The sequence below is a fragment of the Oncorhynchus nerka genome, linkage group LG24 (assembly GCF_034236695.1).
Source record: "Oncorhynchus nerka isolate Pitt River linkage group LG24, Oner_Uvic_2.0, whole genome shotgun sequence".
Taxonomy (NCBI): Eukaryota; Metazoa; Chordata; class Actinopteri; order Salmoniformes; family Salmonidae; genus Oncorhynchus; species Oncorhynchus nerka.
This window is the reverse complement of record NC_088419.1, coordinates 60,385,049-60,402,548: the sequence shown is the minus strand read 5'-3', so window position 1 is coordinate 60,402,548 and position 17,500 is coordinate 60,385,049. Positions and strand designations below refer to the sequence as shown.

Below are 17,500 nucleotides of genomic sequence, written 5' to 3'. Positions count from 1 at the left end.
CCAAGATAATTGTGTAGTTTAGAGTGTGTAGTTTTATGTCGTCCTTAACATAGGAGACTCTGCTAGCTAGCCAACAGCTAGCCAACGTCTACCGAACAGAACTTCTGCACTCAACAATCCGGTCGCATTTCGCTTCGCTCCACAGGTAGTATCACATTTTTCATTTCATTTCATTACAGTACAACGGCTTGATTTGTTTGATCGCAGCTAGCTACATAGCTAGCTACATAGCCGTCTTTGTTTCAAAGATAATTGTGTAGTCTAGAGCGATTTCCTAGGTTAGTTAGCCAGCTATTGTCGTTCTTTTAACGCAACGTAACGTAATCAACACTGCTAGCTAGCCAGCTAGCCCCGAATAGCAGCACAGTAGAAACTATTACACTCAACGGAACGACTTGATTAGTGTAGCGTCAACAACGCAGCCAATGCCAACTAGCCTACTTAGTCAACAACGCAGCCTCTGCCAGCTAGCCTACTTCAGCAGTACTGTATCATTTTAATCATTTTAGTCAATAAGATTCTTGCTACGTAAGCTTAACTCTCTGAACACTCGTGACGTGTAGTCCACTTGTCATTCAATCTACTTTGCATTAGCGTAGCCTCTTGTGTAGCCTGTCAACTATGTGTCTGTCTATCCCTGTTCTCTCCTCTCTGCACAGACCATACAAACGCTCCACACCGCGTGGCCGCGGCCACCTAATCTGGTGGTCCCAGCGCGCACGACCCACGTGGAGTTCCAGGTCTCCGGTAGCCTCTGGAACTGCCGATCTGCGGCCAACAAGGCAGAGTTCATCTCCGCCTATGTCTCCCTCCAGTCCCTCGACTTCTTGGCACTGACGGAAACATGGATCACCACAGACAACACTGCTACTCCTACTGCTCTCTCTTCGTCTGCCCACGTGTTCTCGCACACCCGAGAGCTTCTGGTCAGCGGGGTGGTGGCACCGGGATCCTCATCTCTCCCAAGTGGTCATTCTCTCTTTCTCCCCTTACCCATCTGTCTATCGCCTCCTTTGAATTCCATGCTGTCACAGTTACCAGCCCTTTCAAGCTTAACATCCTTATCATTTATCGCCCTCCAGGTTCCCTCGGAGAGTTCATCAATGAGCTTGATGCCTTGATAAGCTCCTTTCCTGAGGACGGCTCACCTCTCACAGTTCTGGGCGACTTTAACCTCCCCACGCCTACCTTTGACTCATTCCTCTCTGCCTCCTTCTTTCCACTCCTCTCCTCTTTTGACCTCACCCTCTCACCTTCCCCCTACTCACAAGGCAGGAAATACGCTCGACCTCATCTTTACTAGATGCTGTTCTTCCACTAACCTCGTTGCAACTCCCCTCCAAGTCTCCGACCACTACCTTGTATCCTTTTCCCTCTCGCTCTCATCCAACACTTCCCACACTGCCCCTACTCGGATGGTATCGCGCCGTCCCAACCTTCGCTCTCTCTCCCCCGCTACTCTCTCCTCTTCCATCCTATCATCTCTTCCCTCTGCTCAAACCTTCTCCAACCTATCTCCTGATTCTGCCTCCTCAACCCTCCTCTCCTCCCTTTCTGCATCCTTTGACTCTCTATGTCCCCTATCCTCCAGGCCGGCTCGGTCCTCCCCTCCCGCTCCGTGGCTCGACGACTCATTGCGAGCTCACAGAACAGGGCTCCGGGCAGCCGAGCGGAAATGGAGGAAAACTCGCCTCCCTGCGGACCTGACATCCTTTCACTCCCTCCTCTCTACATTTTCCTCCTCTCTCTCTGCTGCTAAAGCCACTTTCTACCACTCTAAATTCCAAGCATCTGCCTCTAACCCTAGGAAGCTCTTTGCAACCTTCTCCTCCCTCCTGAATCCTCCTCCCCCCCTCCTCCCTCTCTGCAGATGACTTCGTCAACCATTTTGAAAAGAAGGTCGACGACATCCGATCCTCGTTTGCTAAGTCAAACGACACCGCTGGTTCTGCTCACACTGCCCTACCCTGTGCTCTGACCTCTTTCTCCCCTCTCTCTCCAGATGAAATCTCGCGTCTTGTGACGGCCGGCCGCCCTACAACCTGCCCGCTTGACCCTATCCCTCCTCTCTTCTCCAGACCATTTCCGGAGACCTCCTCCCTTACCTCACCTCGCTCATCAACTCATCCCTGACCGCTGGCTACGTCCCTTCCGTCTTCAAGAGAGCGAGAGTTGCACCCCTTCTGAAAAAACCTACACTCGATCCCTCCGATGTCAACAACTACAGACCAGTATCCCTTCTTTCTTTTCTCTCCAAAACTCTTGAACGTGCCGTCCTTGGCCAGCTCTCCCGCTATCTCTCTCAGAATGACCTTCTTGATCCAAATCAGTCAGGTTTCAAGACTAGTCATTCAACTGAGACTGCTCTTCTCTGTATCACGGAGGCGCTCCGCACTGCTAAAGCTAACTCTCTCTCCTCTGCTCTCATCCTTCTAGACCTATCGGCTGCCTTCGATACTGTGAACCATCAGATCCTCCTCTCCACCCTCTCCGAGTTGGGCATCTCCGGCGCGGCCCACGCTTGGATTGCGTCCTACCTGACAGGTCGCTCCTACCAGGTGGCGTGGCGAGAATCCGTCTCCACACCACGTGCTCTCACCACTGGTGTCCCCCAGGGCTCTGTTCTAGGCCCTCTCCTATTCTCGCTATACACCAAGTCACTTGGCTCTGTCATAACCTCACATGGTCTCTCCTATCATTGCTATGCAGACGACACACAATTAATCTTCTCCTTTCCCCCTTCTGATGACCAGGTGGCGAATCGCATCTCTGCATGTCTGGCAGACATATCCGTGTGGATGACGGATCACCACCTCAAGCTGAACCTCGGCAAGACGGAGCTGCTCTTCCTCCCGGGAAGGACTGCCCGTTCCATGATCTCGCCATCACGGTTGACAACTCCATTGTGTCCTCCTCCCAGAGCGCTAAGAACCTTGGCGTGATCCTGGACAACACCCTGTCGTTCTCAACTAACATCAAGGCGGTGGCCCGTTCCTGTAGGTTCATGCTCTACAACATCCGCAGAGTACGACCCTGCCTCACACAGGAAGCGGCGCAGGTCCTAATCCAGGCACTTGTCATCTCCCGTCTGGATTACTGCAACTCGCTGTTGGCTGGGCTCCCTGCCTGTGCCATTAAACCCTACAACTCATCCAGAACGCCGCAGCCCGTCTGGTGTTCAACCTTCCCAAGTTCTCTCACGTCACCCCGCTCCTCCGCTCCCTCCACTGGCTTCCAGTTGAAGCTCGCATCCGCTACAAGACCATGGTGCTTGCCTACGGAGCTGTGAGGGGAACGGCACCTCAGTACCTCCAGGCTCTGATCAGGCCCTACACCCAAACAAGGGCACTGCGTTCATCCACCTCTGGCCTGCTCGCCTCCCTACCACTGAGGAAGTACAGTTCCCGCTCAGCCCAGTCAAAACTGTTCGCTGCTCTGGCCCCCCAATGGTGGAACAAACTCCCTCACGACGCCAGGACAGCGGAGTCAATCACCACCTTCCGGAGACACCTGAAACCCCACCTCTTTAAGGAATACCTAGGATAGGATAAAGTAATCCCTCTCACCCCCCCTCCCCCTGAAAAGATTTAGATGCACTACTGTTCCACTGGAGGTCATAAGGTGAATGCACCAATTTGTAAGTCGCTCTGGATAAGAGCGTCTGCTAAATGACTTAAATGTAAATGTAAATGTGCGGGGCCACATTGGTAGGTCATGGAGCTGTTGTTGCTGGTTTTGTAGGGGATTAACTGCCTTGCTCAAGGACAGAACAACAGATTTTTCACCTTGTTGATTTGGGGATTTGAACTGGCAACCTTTCAGTTACTGGCCTAATGCTCTAACCACTAGGCTTCATGCATACACTTATGTGTAAAAATTAAAGCTATGAATAAAATGGCTCTTTTCTCACAGCAAAAAATGTTATACTCTGAGAAACAATGTGGACATGGGCCCTGATCTAATCGCAGCTAGTCTCACAAGGTCTCCTTTGATGTCAGTACCTGTGAGGTGAAGTCGTGCTGCTGCAGCTGTCGTCCCTCTCTCAGGTCCCAGCAGCGTACTGTGTTGTCCAGCCCCCCCGTCCACAGTTTGGTCCCATCGTTGGAGATGTCAATACAGCTGGCCCCGTCAGTGTGACCCTGGAACTGCCTGGGTAGCATGAAGATCACATCAACACCTAGCCATTCAGATGTAATCCATAGTCTATAGCAGGGGTCTCACAACCTTCTCTAGCATGAGAGTTACTTTGTTTTAAAAAGCTAGCTTTCATAGGCAGATTTTTCTCCTCTCCTCTGCAACTTTTCCTCAGATCCTTAGCATACAAGAAAAGGTAGTGCACTGTTTTCTGCCAATATACCAGGTAAAATAATGGTTAAACTGACTGATTTTTGTATTATGCTAATTCAATTTCAGAGGGGGTTAATTAACAAACACTAATCTGTGATTATTTCCCCAAATTATGTTTTATATTTTCCCAAATGATGTTTTCTCAGTTTTATTTTTCCTTGTTTTACACTCAAAATTACAATTGTTCATAGAGAAACAATGAAATTGGATTTTCTGAACATGAACACATTTAGATTGTTGCGTTTAATTCCTCTTTAATTGTGCATCTGGCCCTTTAATTGCACATCTAGCGAGTGAGGAATGTGCCGTCTAATGTGCCAGTCTAGCGATGGTTCTGTACTTCCGCTGCTCATTTCATAGCAAAGTCTGCAATTCAAAAATAATGGATACAAATGATATACTTACTCACGATATACTTACTACTTTGCAGTTAACATTTAATTGAGACTGTTTTAGGGAAAGTATTTCTGTCAACAAACAAGACTTATCACATCAACTAGCTACACAGAGTGATAGACAAACGCACGCAACACAAACAGACGGGCAATATTGCTGGAAATGAATTGGCAGATATTGTGTTAGGTTTGGCTTTTTAAGCCAATAGTGATTAACGAGGGGTGGGATAATATCAATGTTGATTAGATAGTAGCTGGGAACTTGCGGTGTCTGATACTTGTGAGATTTGTTAATGACAGTTTGCAGTGGAACATGTGAAAATTGCCTGTGCTTTCAGAATTGTTTGGTGAGCAACTCATAGGTGGGCTGCGAGCTACTGGTAGCTCACAATCAACTTGTTTGAGACCCCTGGTCTATAGCCTTCAATCCTGAGCTCTCCTCCCTCTTTCTCCTGCCCTACCCTCCCAATCTCCTCCTCTTACCTGATCAGTGTCTGGTTGTGCAGGTCACAAACCATGATGTTTCCCCCCTATACCCCTCCTAACCACCTCCTCCTCTTACCTGACCAGTGTCTGGTTGTGCAGGTCACAAACCATGATGTTTCCCCCCTATACCCCTCCTAACCACCTCCTCCTCTTACCTGACCAGTGTCTGGTTGTGCAGGTCACAAACCATGATGTTTCCCCTATACCCCTCCTAACCACCTCCTCCTCTTACCTGACCAGTGTCTGGTTGTGCAGGTCACAAACCATGATGTTTCCCCTATACCCCTCCTAACCACCTCCTCCTCCTCCTCTTACCTGACCAGTGTCTGGTTGTGCAGGTCACAAACCATGATGTTTCCCCCCTATACCCCTCCTAACCACCTCCTCCTCTTACCTGACCAGTGTATGGCTGTGCAGGTCACAAACCATGATGTTTCCCCCCTATACCCCTCCTAACCACCTCCTCCTCTTACCTGACCAGTGTCTAGTTGTGCAGGTCACAAACCATGATGTTTCCCCCCTATACCCCTCCTAACCACCTCCTCCTCCTCTTACCTGACCAGTGTCTGGTTGTGCAGGTCACAAACCATGATGTTTCCCCCCTATACCCCTCCTAACCACCTCTTACCTGACCAGTGTCTGGTTGTGCAGGTCACAAACCATGATGTTTCCCCCCTATACCCCTCCTAACCACCTCCTCCTCCTCTTACCTGACCAGTGTCTGGTTGTGCAGGTCACAAACCATGATGTTTCCCCCTATACCCCTCCTAACCACCTCCTCCTCCTCCTCTTACCTGACCAGTGTCTGGTTGTGCAGGTCACAAACCATGATGTTTCCCCCCTATACCCCTCCTAACCACCTCCTCCTCTTACCTGACCAGTGTCTGGTTGTGCAGGTCACAAACCATGATGTTTCCCCCCTATACCCCTCCTAACCACCTCCTCCTCCTCCTCTTACCTGACCAGTGTCTGGTTGTGCAGGTCACAAACCATGATGTTTCCCCCCTATACCCCTCCTAACCACCTCCTCCTCCTCCTCTTACCTGACCAGTGTCTGGTTGTGCAGGTCACAAACCATGATGTTTCCCCCCTATACCCCTCCTAACCACCTCCTCCTCTTACCTGACCAGTGTCTGGCTGTGCAGGTCACAAACCATGATGTTTCCCCCCTATACCCCTCCTAACCACCTCCTCCTCTTACCTGACCAGTGTCTGGTTGTGCAGGTCACAAACCATGATGTTTCCCCCCTATACCCCTCCTAACCACCTCCTCCTCCTCCTCTTACCTGACCAGTGTCTGGTTGTGCAGGTCACAAACCATGATGTTTCCCCCCTATACCCCTCCTAACCACCTCCTCCTCTTACCTGACCAGTGTCTGGTTGTGCAGGTCACAAACCATGATGTTTCCCCCCTATACCCCTCCTAACCACCTCCTCCTCTTACCTGACCAGTGTCTAGTTGTGCAGGTCACAAACCATGATGTTTCCCCCTATACCCCTCCTAACCACCTCCTCCTCCTCCTCTTACCTGACCAGTGTCTGGTTGTGCAGGTCACAAACCATGATGTTTCCCCCCTATACCCCTCCTAACCACCTCTTACCTGACCAGTGTCTGGTTGTGCAGGTCACAAACCATGATGTTTCCCCCCTATACCCCTCCTAACCACCTCCTCCTCCTCCTCCTCTTACCTGACCAGTGTCTGGTTGTGCAGGTCACAAACCATGATGTTTCCCCCTATACCCCTCCTAACCACCTCCTCCTCCTCCTCTTACCTGACCAGTGTCTGGTTGTGCAGGTCACAAACCATGATGTTTCCCCCTATACCCCTCCTAACCACCTCCTCCTCTTACCTGACCAGTGTCTGGTTGTGCAGGTCACAAACCATGATGTTTCCCCCTATACCCCTCCTAACCACCTCCTCCTCCTCCTCTTACCTGACCAGTGTCTGGTTGTGCAGGTCACAAACCATGATGTTTCCCCCTATACCCCTCCTAACCACCTCCTCCTCCTCCTCTTACCTGACCAGTGTCTGGTTGTGCAGGTCACAAACCATGATGTTTCCCCTATACCCCTCCTAACCACCTCCTCCTCTTACCTGACCAGTGTCTGGCTGTGCAGGTCACAAACCATGATGTTTCCCCCTATACCCCTCCTAACCACCTCCTCCTCTTACCTGACCAGTGTCTGGTTGTGCAGGTCACAAACCATGATGTTTCCCCTATACCCCTCCTAACCACCTCCTCCTCCTCCTCTTACCTGACCAGTGTCTGGTTGTGCAGGTCACAAACCATGATGTTTCCCCCTATACCCCTCCTAACCACCTCCTCCTCTTACCTGACCAGTGTCTGGTTGTGCAGGTCACAAACCATGATGTTTCCCCCTATACCCCTCCTAACCACCTCCTCCTCTTACCTGACCAGTGTCTAGTTGTGCAGGTCACAAACCATGATGTTTCCCCCTATACCCCTCCTAACCACCTCCTCCTCCTCCTCTTACCTGACCAGTGTCTGGTTGTGCAGGTCACTAAACCATGATGTTTCACAAACCCCCCTATACCCCTCCTAACCACCTCCTCCTCCTCCTCTTACCTGACCAGTGTCTGGTTGTGCAGGTCACAAACCATGATGTTTCCCCCTATACCCCTCCTAACCACCTCCTCCTCTTACCTGACCAGTGTCTGGTTGTGCAGGTCACAAACCATGATGTTTCCCCCCTATACCCCTCCTAACCACCTCCTCCTCTTACCTGACCAGTGTCTGGTTGTGCAGGTCACAAACCATGATGTTTCCCCCCTATACCCCTCCTAACCACCTCCTCCTCTTACCTGACCAGTATCTGGTTGTGCAGGTCACAAACCATGATGTTTCCCCCCTATACCCCTCCTAACCACCTCCTCCTCTTACCTGACCAGTGTCTGGTTGTGCAGGTCACAAACCATGATGTTTCCCCCCTATACCCCTCCTAACCACCTCCTCCTCTTACCTGACCAGGGTCTGGTTGTGCAGGTCCCATACTACAATGTTGCCGTCACTGCAGCAGGAGAAGCAGACCTTGTTGTCAGGGGAGATGGCCAGAGCATAGCAGGCCGGAGCAGAAGACGTCAACTCTGCCTTGATGCGGGGAGTAGGTGTGGCCAAGTCCCAGATTGACAACGTGCTGGCCTCGCCTCCAACAATGAGGGTCCGCCCATCAGGGAGGAGCTTGCAGGAACGGATGTAGTTATCCCTATTCTGATTGGGTAACATAGAAAAGAACTCCAGTAATTAAGGTGTGAAACATGGGACTGTGTGAAATGAGCAACATAAAATCCACAGCAGCAAAAATGAGTCCTCTCAGGAGTGTAACATCAGTAATGCAGCCTCAGCAGTACCACCAGGGGAAGAAATTACAACCCAGGAACATTGCCCTTCAAGAAAACTATTTTATATGGACACTGGAGAGCATTAAAACAATTGCCCGTCTCGGTATACTTTTAACTTCTGCCTATGTGACCAGTGTTTGAGTGCGTCCATCCTCTCGCTCTCCCCACCCCCTTCGTTGATCTTTGTCAGTGCATCTGTAGCTATCCATCTATGACCACTGTCCGTGTGTGTGTGTGTGTGTCCGTCCACTCACCAGACAGTCGAGCTGGGCCATGGCACTCTTGCTGCCAGGCTGGCTGATGTCCCACACCTTGACACAGCCCTTGCCGCCGGTGTAGACGTGGCGTGTGGAGGTGCTGATGGTGACGGCACACACCACCTCTCCGTGGTTCAGAGTGTGGATCTGACGGGCATGTCGTGGGATGCCCGGGCCCAGCAGAGCATCCGGAGGGAAAGGAACTGGCTGCATCTGTCCATCCGCACTGACGTGGAAAGAGTAAGCACTGGAGAGAGGGAGAAGGGAGAGAATAGACAGAGTAAGCACTAGAGAGAGGGAGAGAATGGACAGAGTTAGCACTGGAGAGAGGGAGAAGGGAGAGAATGGACAGAGTAATCACTGGAGAGAGGGAGAAGGGAGAGAATGGACAGAGTAATCACTGGAGAGAGGGAGAAGGGAGAGAATGGACAGAGTTAGCACTGGAGAGAGGGAGAGGGGAGAGAATGGACAGAGTAAGCACTGGAGAGAGGGAGAGGGGAGAGAATGGACAGAGTAAGCACTGGAGAGAGGGAGAGGGGAGAGAATGGACAGAGTAAGCACTAGAGAGAGGGAGAGAATGGACAGAGTTAGCACTGGAGAGAGGGAGAAGGGAGAGAATGGACAGAGTAAGCACTGGAGAGAGGGAGAAGGGAGAGAATGGACAGAGTAAGCACTGGAGAGAGGGAGAAGGGAGAGAATGGACAGAGTAAGCACTGGAGAGAGGGAGAAGGGAGAGAATGGACAGAGTAAGCACTGGAGAGAGGGAGAAGGGAGAGAATGGACAGAGTAAGCACTGGAGAGAGGGAGAGGGGAGAGAATGGACAGAGTAAGCACTGGAGAGAGGGAGAGGGGAGAGAATGGACAGAGTAAGCACTAGAGAGAGGGAGAGAATGGACAGAGTTAGCACTGGAGAGAGGGAGAAGGGAGAGAATGGACAGAGTAAGCACTGGAGAGAGGGAGAAGGGAGAGAATGGACAGAGTAAGCACTGGAGAGAGGGAGAAGGGAGAGAATGGACAGAGTTAGCACTGGAGAGCGGGAGAAGGGAGAGAATGGACAGAGTTAGCACTGGAGAGAGGGAGAAGGGAGAGAATGGACAGAGTAAGCACTGGAGAGAGGAGAGGGGAGAGAATGGACAGAGTAAGCACTGGAGAGAGGGAGAGGGGAGAGAATGGACAGAGTAAGCACTGGAGAGAGGGAGAAGGGAGAGAATGGAAAGAGTAAGCACTAGAGGGAGGGAGAAGGGAGAGAATGGACAGAGTAAGCACTGGAGAGAGGGAGAAGGGAGAGAATGGACAGAGTTAGCACTGGAGAGAGGGAGAAGGGAGAGAATGGACAGAGTTAGCACTGGAGAGAGGGAGAAGGGAGAGAATGGACAGAGTAAGCACTGGAGAGAGGGAGAGGGGAGAGAATGGACAGAGTAAGCACTGGAGAGAGGGAGAAGGGAGAGAATGGAAAGAGTAAGCACTAGAGGGAGGGAGAAGGGAGAGAATGGACAGAGTAAGCACTAGAGGGAGGGAGAAGGGAGAGAATGGACAGAGTAAGCACTGGAGAGAGGGAGAAGGGAGAGAATGGACAGAGTTAGCACTGGAGAGAGGGAGAAGGGAGAGAATGGACAGAGTAAGCACTGGAGAGAGGGAGAGGGGAGAGAATGGACAGAGTAAGCACTGGAGAGAGGGTGAAGGGAGAGAATGGACAGAGTAAGCACTGGAGAGAGGGAGAAGGGAGAGAATGGACAGAGTAAGCACTGGAGAGAGGGAGAAGGGAGAGAATGGACAGAGTAAGCACTGGAGAGAGGGAGAAAGGAGAGAATGGACAGAGTAAGCACTAGAGGGAGGGAGAAGGGAGAAAATGGACAGAGTAAGCACTGGAGAGGGGGAGAAGGGAGAGAATGGACAGAGTAAGCACTGGAGAGAGGGAGAAGGGAGAGAATGGACAGAGTAAGCACTGGAGAGAGGGAGAAGGGAGAGAATGGACAGAGTAAGCACTGGAGAGAGGGAGAAGGGAGAGAATGGACAGAGTAAGCACTGGAGAGAGGGAGAAGGGAGAGAATGGACAGAGTAAGCACTGGAGAGAGGGAGAAGGGAGAGAATGGACAGAGTAAGCACTGGAGAGAGGGAGAAGGGAGAGAATGGACAGAGTAAGCACTGGAGAGAGGGAGAAGGGAGAGAATGGACAGAGTAAGCACTGGAGAGAGGGAGAAGGGAGAGAATGGACAGAGTAAGCACTGGAGAGAGGGAGAAGGGAGAGAATGGACAGAGTAAGCACTGGAGAGAGGGAGAAGGGAGGAGGAGACGTATAGTTGTTACTTTACAAGGCTGAAGCTTGAGGTTAACCTCCAACAATAAAACCCTACAATAACAACAGAGGAATATGAAGACTGTTTTATAACAGTGTAATTGTGTTGTGGTCAGAGAATAGGAGGGCGTGGTGACCGTATAGGAGGTTGTGGTAGCAGAGGCAGAGAGAACAGTACTCACGGCTTTCCTGAGGCAGCAGACTGCAGGCTGGCGGGTAACCCTGGGACCCTCATGTGGGGGTGAGGAGACTCATAACCCACCTGGGGGACAGGGACAAAGAACATATGTTAGCTCAGGCATCTGACAGAGCAGTCACAAGTCAAACTCCCAGAAAGCCTTCTCAAAATCACATAGTAGATTTAGAATGTTTTCCCACAGTGAATTATAACATTCCATAAGGAGATATAATTGGTGTATGAAGTCATGCAATTGGATGAACAATAAATATATAAATCAGTATGTGCATATATATATATATATATATATATATATATATATATAAAGCGCTTTCTTTCCCTCCACTTCATCACTCTCTCACCACTGCTGATCGTCCGTATCCAGCTGCTACTGCGGCTACAGAGCCATTCATCTGGGGGGAGACCAGGTGGAGCCCAGCCCCGTAGGCTGCTGCTGCCCCCGCCAATTCCCCATTCACCCCTGGAGGGGGCAGGCCGAACGCCCCGGGGGGGTACGCCCCCTGCACCGCCAGAGGGTTCCTCAGACCTAGAGCTAATGGGGAGAAGAGAAAGGGGGAGAGAAGAGAAGACGGAAGATAAGATTGTGAGAGAATCGATAAAGCAGCAAATGATAAAACTGATCATAACCTTAGAAGGCTAGAATCCAACCAGTAGCTGATGTTTATCAAAATCAGATCAAATGATTTGTCACATGCATCGTGAACAACAGGTGTAGACCAACAGTGAAATGCTTACTACCCAACAACGCAGGGAGAAAAATGTAACAATAGAAAAATAATAACACACGGAATAAACACAACAAATAATGAATTATAACGTAGCTGTATACACAAGATACTGGTACCGAGTCGATGTGCAAGGGGTACGAGGTAATTGAGGTAGATATATATATATTTTTTTTACCTTTATTTAACTAGGCAAGTCAGTTAAGAACAAATTCTTATTTTCAATCACGGCCTAGGAACAGTGGGTTAACTGCCTGTTCAGGGACAGAACAACAGATTTGTACCCTGTCAGCTCGGGGATTTGAACTTGCAACCTTCTGGTTACTAGCCCAACGCTCTAACCACTAGGCTACCCTGCCGCCCCATGTACATGAGTGACTAGGCAACAGGAGAGATAATAAGCAGTAGCGTATGTGATGAGTTGAGAGTTAGTGAGAAAGGGGGTCAATGCAGATAGTTAACTAAATAGCTACTCGGACTATTTAGCAGTCTTATGTCTTGGGGATAGAAGCTGTTCAAGGTCCTGTTGGTTCCAGACGATACCGCTTGCCGTGCGGTAGCAGAGAGAACAGTATGATTGGGTGGCTGGAGTATTTTACAAGTTTTAGGGCCTTGCTCTGCAATGACCTTAAAATAATACCGAACAAAAATAAAAATGTAGAAGATTTTACTGAGTTACAGTTCATATAAGGAAATTGAAATAAATAAATTAGGCACTAATCTATGGATTTCACATGCAGCCATGTGTGGACCTTGGAGGGCATAGACCCACCCACTTGGGAGACAGGCCCAGCCAATCAGAATGAGTTTTCACCACAAAAGGGCATTATTACAGACATGTTGTGTTTATGTGTGTTTTTGGGGGCCTGCTCTATGTCAGGCTCTGTTGTAGTCACATTGTTTCTGACACCTTTATCAGAATCCCACAGTTCTTACCTTTATCACAGTACTAAGAATGTCTTCGTAGGGTTAATTTGAAACCACAATGTACTTTTTGAGGGTAGTATACAATATTATCTGTTGTTTAGAAAAATGTCACCAGAGGGCATCAGAGTTGAGGTTTAACAGCTGGCACAGAGGAGTTCCTGTGGCAGCTCTGATCCTCTATGCAGGGTTCCACATCAAGTAGGATCAAACACAAACAGCTCAATGCCACAGAAGAGATCACCAGACCACTACTGCACTCTGCTGGCTAGTTTGCCACACTGCAGTGTGGAGCCACTAGACTACATAGAGAGATTCTGGGAGAAGAGTATTGCATTCCAATAGACTGAAGCAGCGTAATAATGAAACAGTTCAGTCACAGTCCTTCACCTCTCTTAATCTCACCGTTTAAAGGTTCCCGCATAGCTCTCAACCCCACAGGCAGTAGGCAGACGCATCAGTTAACCCACATCAAGGGCAGTTTGGATAGCTCAGCTGGTTGGAGCGTGGTTTACCATTTAGATTTATGCCATGGACCACAGATACTGAATATAGATGGAAACTCTAGGCAGCTTCAGATAAAAGGCTCTGGTAACTGATCATGGCTGGTATATTGAAGACCCTTTAAAAACCTAGTGAAAACTGCAATGTAAATACGATCCATGATCATGATGGTCTTACCCAGAGGGTCAACGCCAGGTTTGCCAGGGAGGGGCGGAACTGTGGGGGGGCACTGGGGCCGGGGGTGGAGGAGTCCTGGGAACTGTGGGGGGTGCCTGGCTTCATACCTGGGGTACTGGACTTCTCCCTCTGTTAGAGAAAAAGAAGGAGGGGTGAAGAGAGAAAGAGCGAGAGATGGGGGAGAGAGATCGAAAGAAGCAGTGAGCGAAAACGACAGTGTGAATGAGAATGTCAATGAGAATGTGAGGGGGAGTGAGAGAAGGAGAGAGTGTGATGTGAATGTAAGATGTCCTTCCATCACAGCTATCAGAAACACCAGGTGCTAATACTGTAGAATTACACAAAAGACATCCAACATGAAGAAATCCTTTGGAATGCATGTCATATTTAACAGATGGCTGCTGCTCTTTGTATCTAGAATAATATATCTATGCTGAAGAAAGATCATGCCAAAGGAGATAAGTGGGTGTGTAGAAACGCAGTAATTCAGTTAGGCTCAGCAAGGCTAGGGTCACATGGGACCGTGAGCGTCCTTGACACTGCATATGAAGCTGAATTGAAAGATCATCACTGAAACGAAGTGTGTAGGCTGCGCATGTCTCACCATACATACAATCACTCATTTGACTCGGAGCATAACTGTATGAAGCTGTGTGTGTGTGTGTGTGGTGACAACGGCATGTAATGGACTGATCCTGAGCATACCGGCGGCTCCCGGTCCTTGCTGCGGGAGGGCGAGGCTTGGCTGCTGGAGGAGGCCAGGGAGGCGGGGCTGGCCTGGGGAAGGGCCTCTTTACGGGAGGGGGCAGTTTGTCCAGGCCGTTTTCTCTGGACGAGTAGGAGTGCACACTGCGGGGGGATGAGGGGTCCTGCGGGGTCACAGAGACGGGGTGGGGGGGACGTTAAGTCCACCAGACGTGGTCCCGCTGAGTGTTTCTCTCATCAATCTGAATCAGTCAATGATCAGAGTCAATTTGGGTCTGAACTGAGGCGCAGAGATGGACCAACTCACCTCATCCACCACCAAATTATCATCACTCTTATCCGCATCGCTGCCCTGCAATCAAAATGTGGGCTTTTAGTTAAAAATGGAACACACACAAATGAACTAATTACTGAACACAAACACCCACAATAGGTAATCAACTCAGCATACTAACATAATCTGTCATGAACTCCTTCTCGTCAGCTTTCCTCTTCTTCCCATTGCTGAGGTAGTCTGCTGAACGGCCCTTATCCCCATTGGACATAGAGCTCTGAGGAGGGAAGGATAACGAGGTGAGAGGGACTGTTTAATCATGTCAACTTCATAACCACCCTGGCAAAATGTGATGGAAAAAAAATAATCACACAGCATCAACTGGGGTTCAGTGTCCGTGAGGGGGATAGAGAATGGAGATGTAGTATCTTGTAGCGTACTTGGGTGTAGGGAACTTGAAGTGTAGTGTACTCACCGGTCCAGCCTCGCGGTCTACGTCCATGATGGACAGCATCGCCCCGCGTCCCCGCAGCCAGCCAAAACAGAGCAAACACAATACAGCATGACTATCACCATTCTCACAAACACACAGCTAAAAACATGCCCCAGCCCATCCCAACCTCACATTGACCAACCACAACTACTCTAAACCCAAACAAAACCAACTCTCCCCATTCAGCCTAACCCAAACCTGGCCAACCTAATCTCCCATCATCCCCATCCCAGCCCATACCTCTGTGGTGCTCTGCGGAGGCTGCAGCCGCAGCAGCCTCCATGTGGGCCCTCTCATGGCCCTCTTTGGCAGCCAGCTGGGCCCCCAGGGCCCCGGACAGGGCCAGTAGGCCAGACCCACCGCCCAGCGCCAGGCCAGGGTGAGGGAGGCCCCCAGGGTGTGGCCCCATTTGCAGACCCTGCAGGCCCTGCAGGCCCTGGGCCACATGCTGAGAGAGGTGCTGCGCCTGCAGCTGTTGCTGGAGGGAGGAGAGAGAAGGAGAGAGAAAACAAGACAGGGGTTGAGTTGTGGTCTACTGGGTTAGAGGTGGACTGGACTGGACAGGGGCTGAAGGGAGAGGTATACAGAGAGAGGTGTCACAGAGAAGGATGTCTCCATTAATGGAGGAGCCCATGCATGGTGCCATCATAAATGGAGTACGAGTGGAGGAAAGGAGCACCTCCCTAGGAGAGAGAGAGCACTGCCACAAAAATCAAACCATGCAGTGCATGGTTGGAATTATGTGAAGGCAAGAAAATCAAAATTGTATTATTTTTAGTTTTTAATTTACATTAAAAAACAACAACAGATAGCACTGAAATGCGATTGGGGGGGCGGGGGCATTTTTCTCAGACTAAGAATTAATGTGTGATTTGAAACGTCATTCCTCTGGTTTGGTGAGGCCATGTGTTGTCTCTTGGCACCCAGCAGATAGTGTCATCTCTTCTCTCACTACGTTTCCTAACAGTCTCATTTCAACCTGTTCCTGTTAGGTCCACACTAAGAGACCAATGTGTGTGTGTGTGTGTGTGTGTGTGTGTGTGTGTGTGCTGGAAGGAGGCTATCCACAGAAAAACAAGAGGTGCAAAAATAAAGACGTATGAGAGGATGAAGGGACACACTGTATGAGGTAGAGGGGGGAGTCCACGTACCCCTATAGACGCATTTAACTCCCCCATAGTCACCTGCTTGGCGCGCTCCATGGCCTGGACCACCTGTTGTTGGTGCTGTGGGACAAACCATGGTAACAGTGAACTTGAAAGGAAAGGTCTGAATTTTAACATGCTTTACAAGGTCAATAATAATACTTCAAGACCAGTATTACAGCATGTGGTATAAAGTATGTACATGTTTAGGAGGAATAACAGTCACGCTTTGACGCTTCATAAGAGTTCATGTCACTGTGTAAATGTGTGTGTCTGCTGCATAGGGGTATGTCACTGTGTAAATGTGTGTGTCTGCTGCATAGGGGTATGTCACTGTGTAAATGTGTGTGTCTGCTGCATAGCGGTATGTCACTGTGTAAATGTGTGTGTCTGCTGCATAGGGGTATGTCACTGTGTAAATGTGTGTGTCTGCTGCATAGGGGTATGTCACTGTGTAAATGTGTGTGTCTGCTGCATAGGGGTATGTCACTGTGTAAATGTGTGTGTCTGCTGCATAGGGGTATGTCACTGTGTAAATGTGTGTGCCTGCTACATAGCGGTATGTCACTGTGTAAATGTGTGTGTCTGCTGCATAGGGGTATGTCACTGTGTAAATGTGTGTGCCTGCTACATAGAGGTATGTCACTGTGTAAATGTGTGTGTCTGCTACATAGAGGTATGTCACTGTGTAAATGTGTGTGCCTGCTGCATAGAGGTATGTCACTGTGTAAATGTGTGTGCCTGCTACATAGAGGTATGTCACTGTGTAAATGTGTGTGCCTACTGCATAGAGGTATGTCACTGTGTAAATGTGTGTGTCTGCTGCATAGAGGTATGTCACTGTGTAAATGTGTGTGCCTGCTACATAGAGGTATGTCACTGTGTAAATGTGTGTGTCTGCTGCATAGAGGTATGTCAATGTTTTACTGTGAGTTGTTGGGTACTAGCAGCATGCATGTGCATGCCTCAGGGTGTAGGTGGCTGTCAGAGAGATACTGAATGTGTTACTGATGTGTTAATGTGCATGACCGTGTGTTTTTGTGTGTCTGTGTTTGATTTGCGGTGTGTTTGTGCATGTCTATGATTGATTTGCAGTGTGTGTGTGCGTGCGAGCCGGTCTTCAGATGATCTCACCTCCTGTGACAGGAAAGGGATGAGCTGGGCACAGATCACGTTCAGCCGCTTGGCGATCTCTGTCTGCAACACACAAA

At 49.7% G+C, this 17,500-nt stretch overlaps 1 protein-coding gene across 1 annotated transcript in view; it reads right to left on the bottom strand.

Moving 5' to 3' along the window:
- LOC115108337 (transducin-like enhancer protein 1) overlaps positions 1-17,500 on the bottom strand; it is a 52,510-nt gene that overhangs the window by 4,296 nt on the left and 30,714 nt on the right. The window contains 15 exon segments of the mRNA XM_065009018.1: positions 4,002-4,149; positions 8,212-8,459; positions 8,845-9,094; positions 11,326-11,405; positions 11,684-11,874; positions 13,673-13,702; positions 13,705-13,801; positions 14,378-14,472; positions 14,475-14,541; positions 14,685-14,729; positions 14,833-14,928; positions 15,127-15,189; positions 15,386-15,622; positions 16,296-16,370; positions 17,424-17,486. Of these exon segments, the coding sequence (XP_064865090.1) occupies positions 4,002-4,149; positions 8,212-8,459; positions 8,845-9,094; positions 11,326-11,405; positions 11,684-11,874; positions 13,673-13,702; positions 13,705-13,801; positions 14,378-14,472; positions 14,475-14,541; positions 14,685-14,729; positions 14,833-14,928; positions 15,127-15,189; positions 15,386-15,622; positions 16,296-16,370; positions 17,424-17,486 (1,785 nt within the window).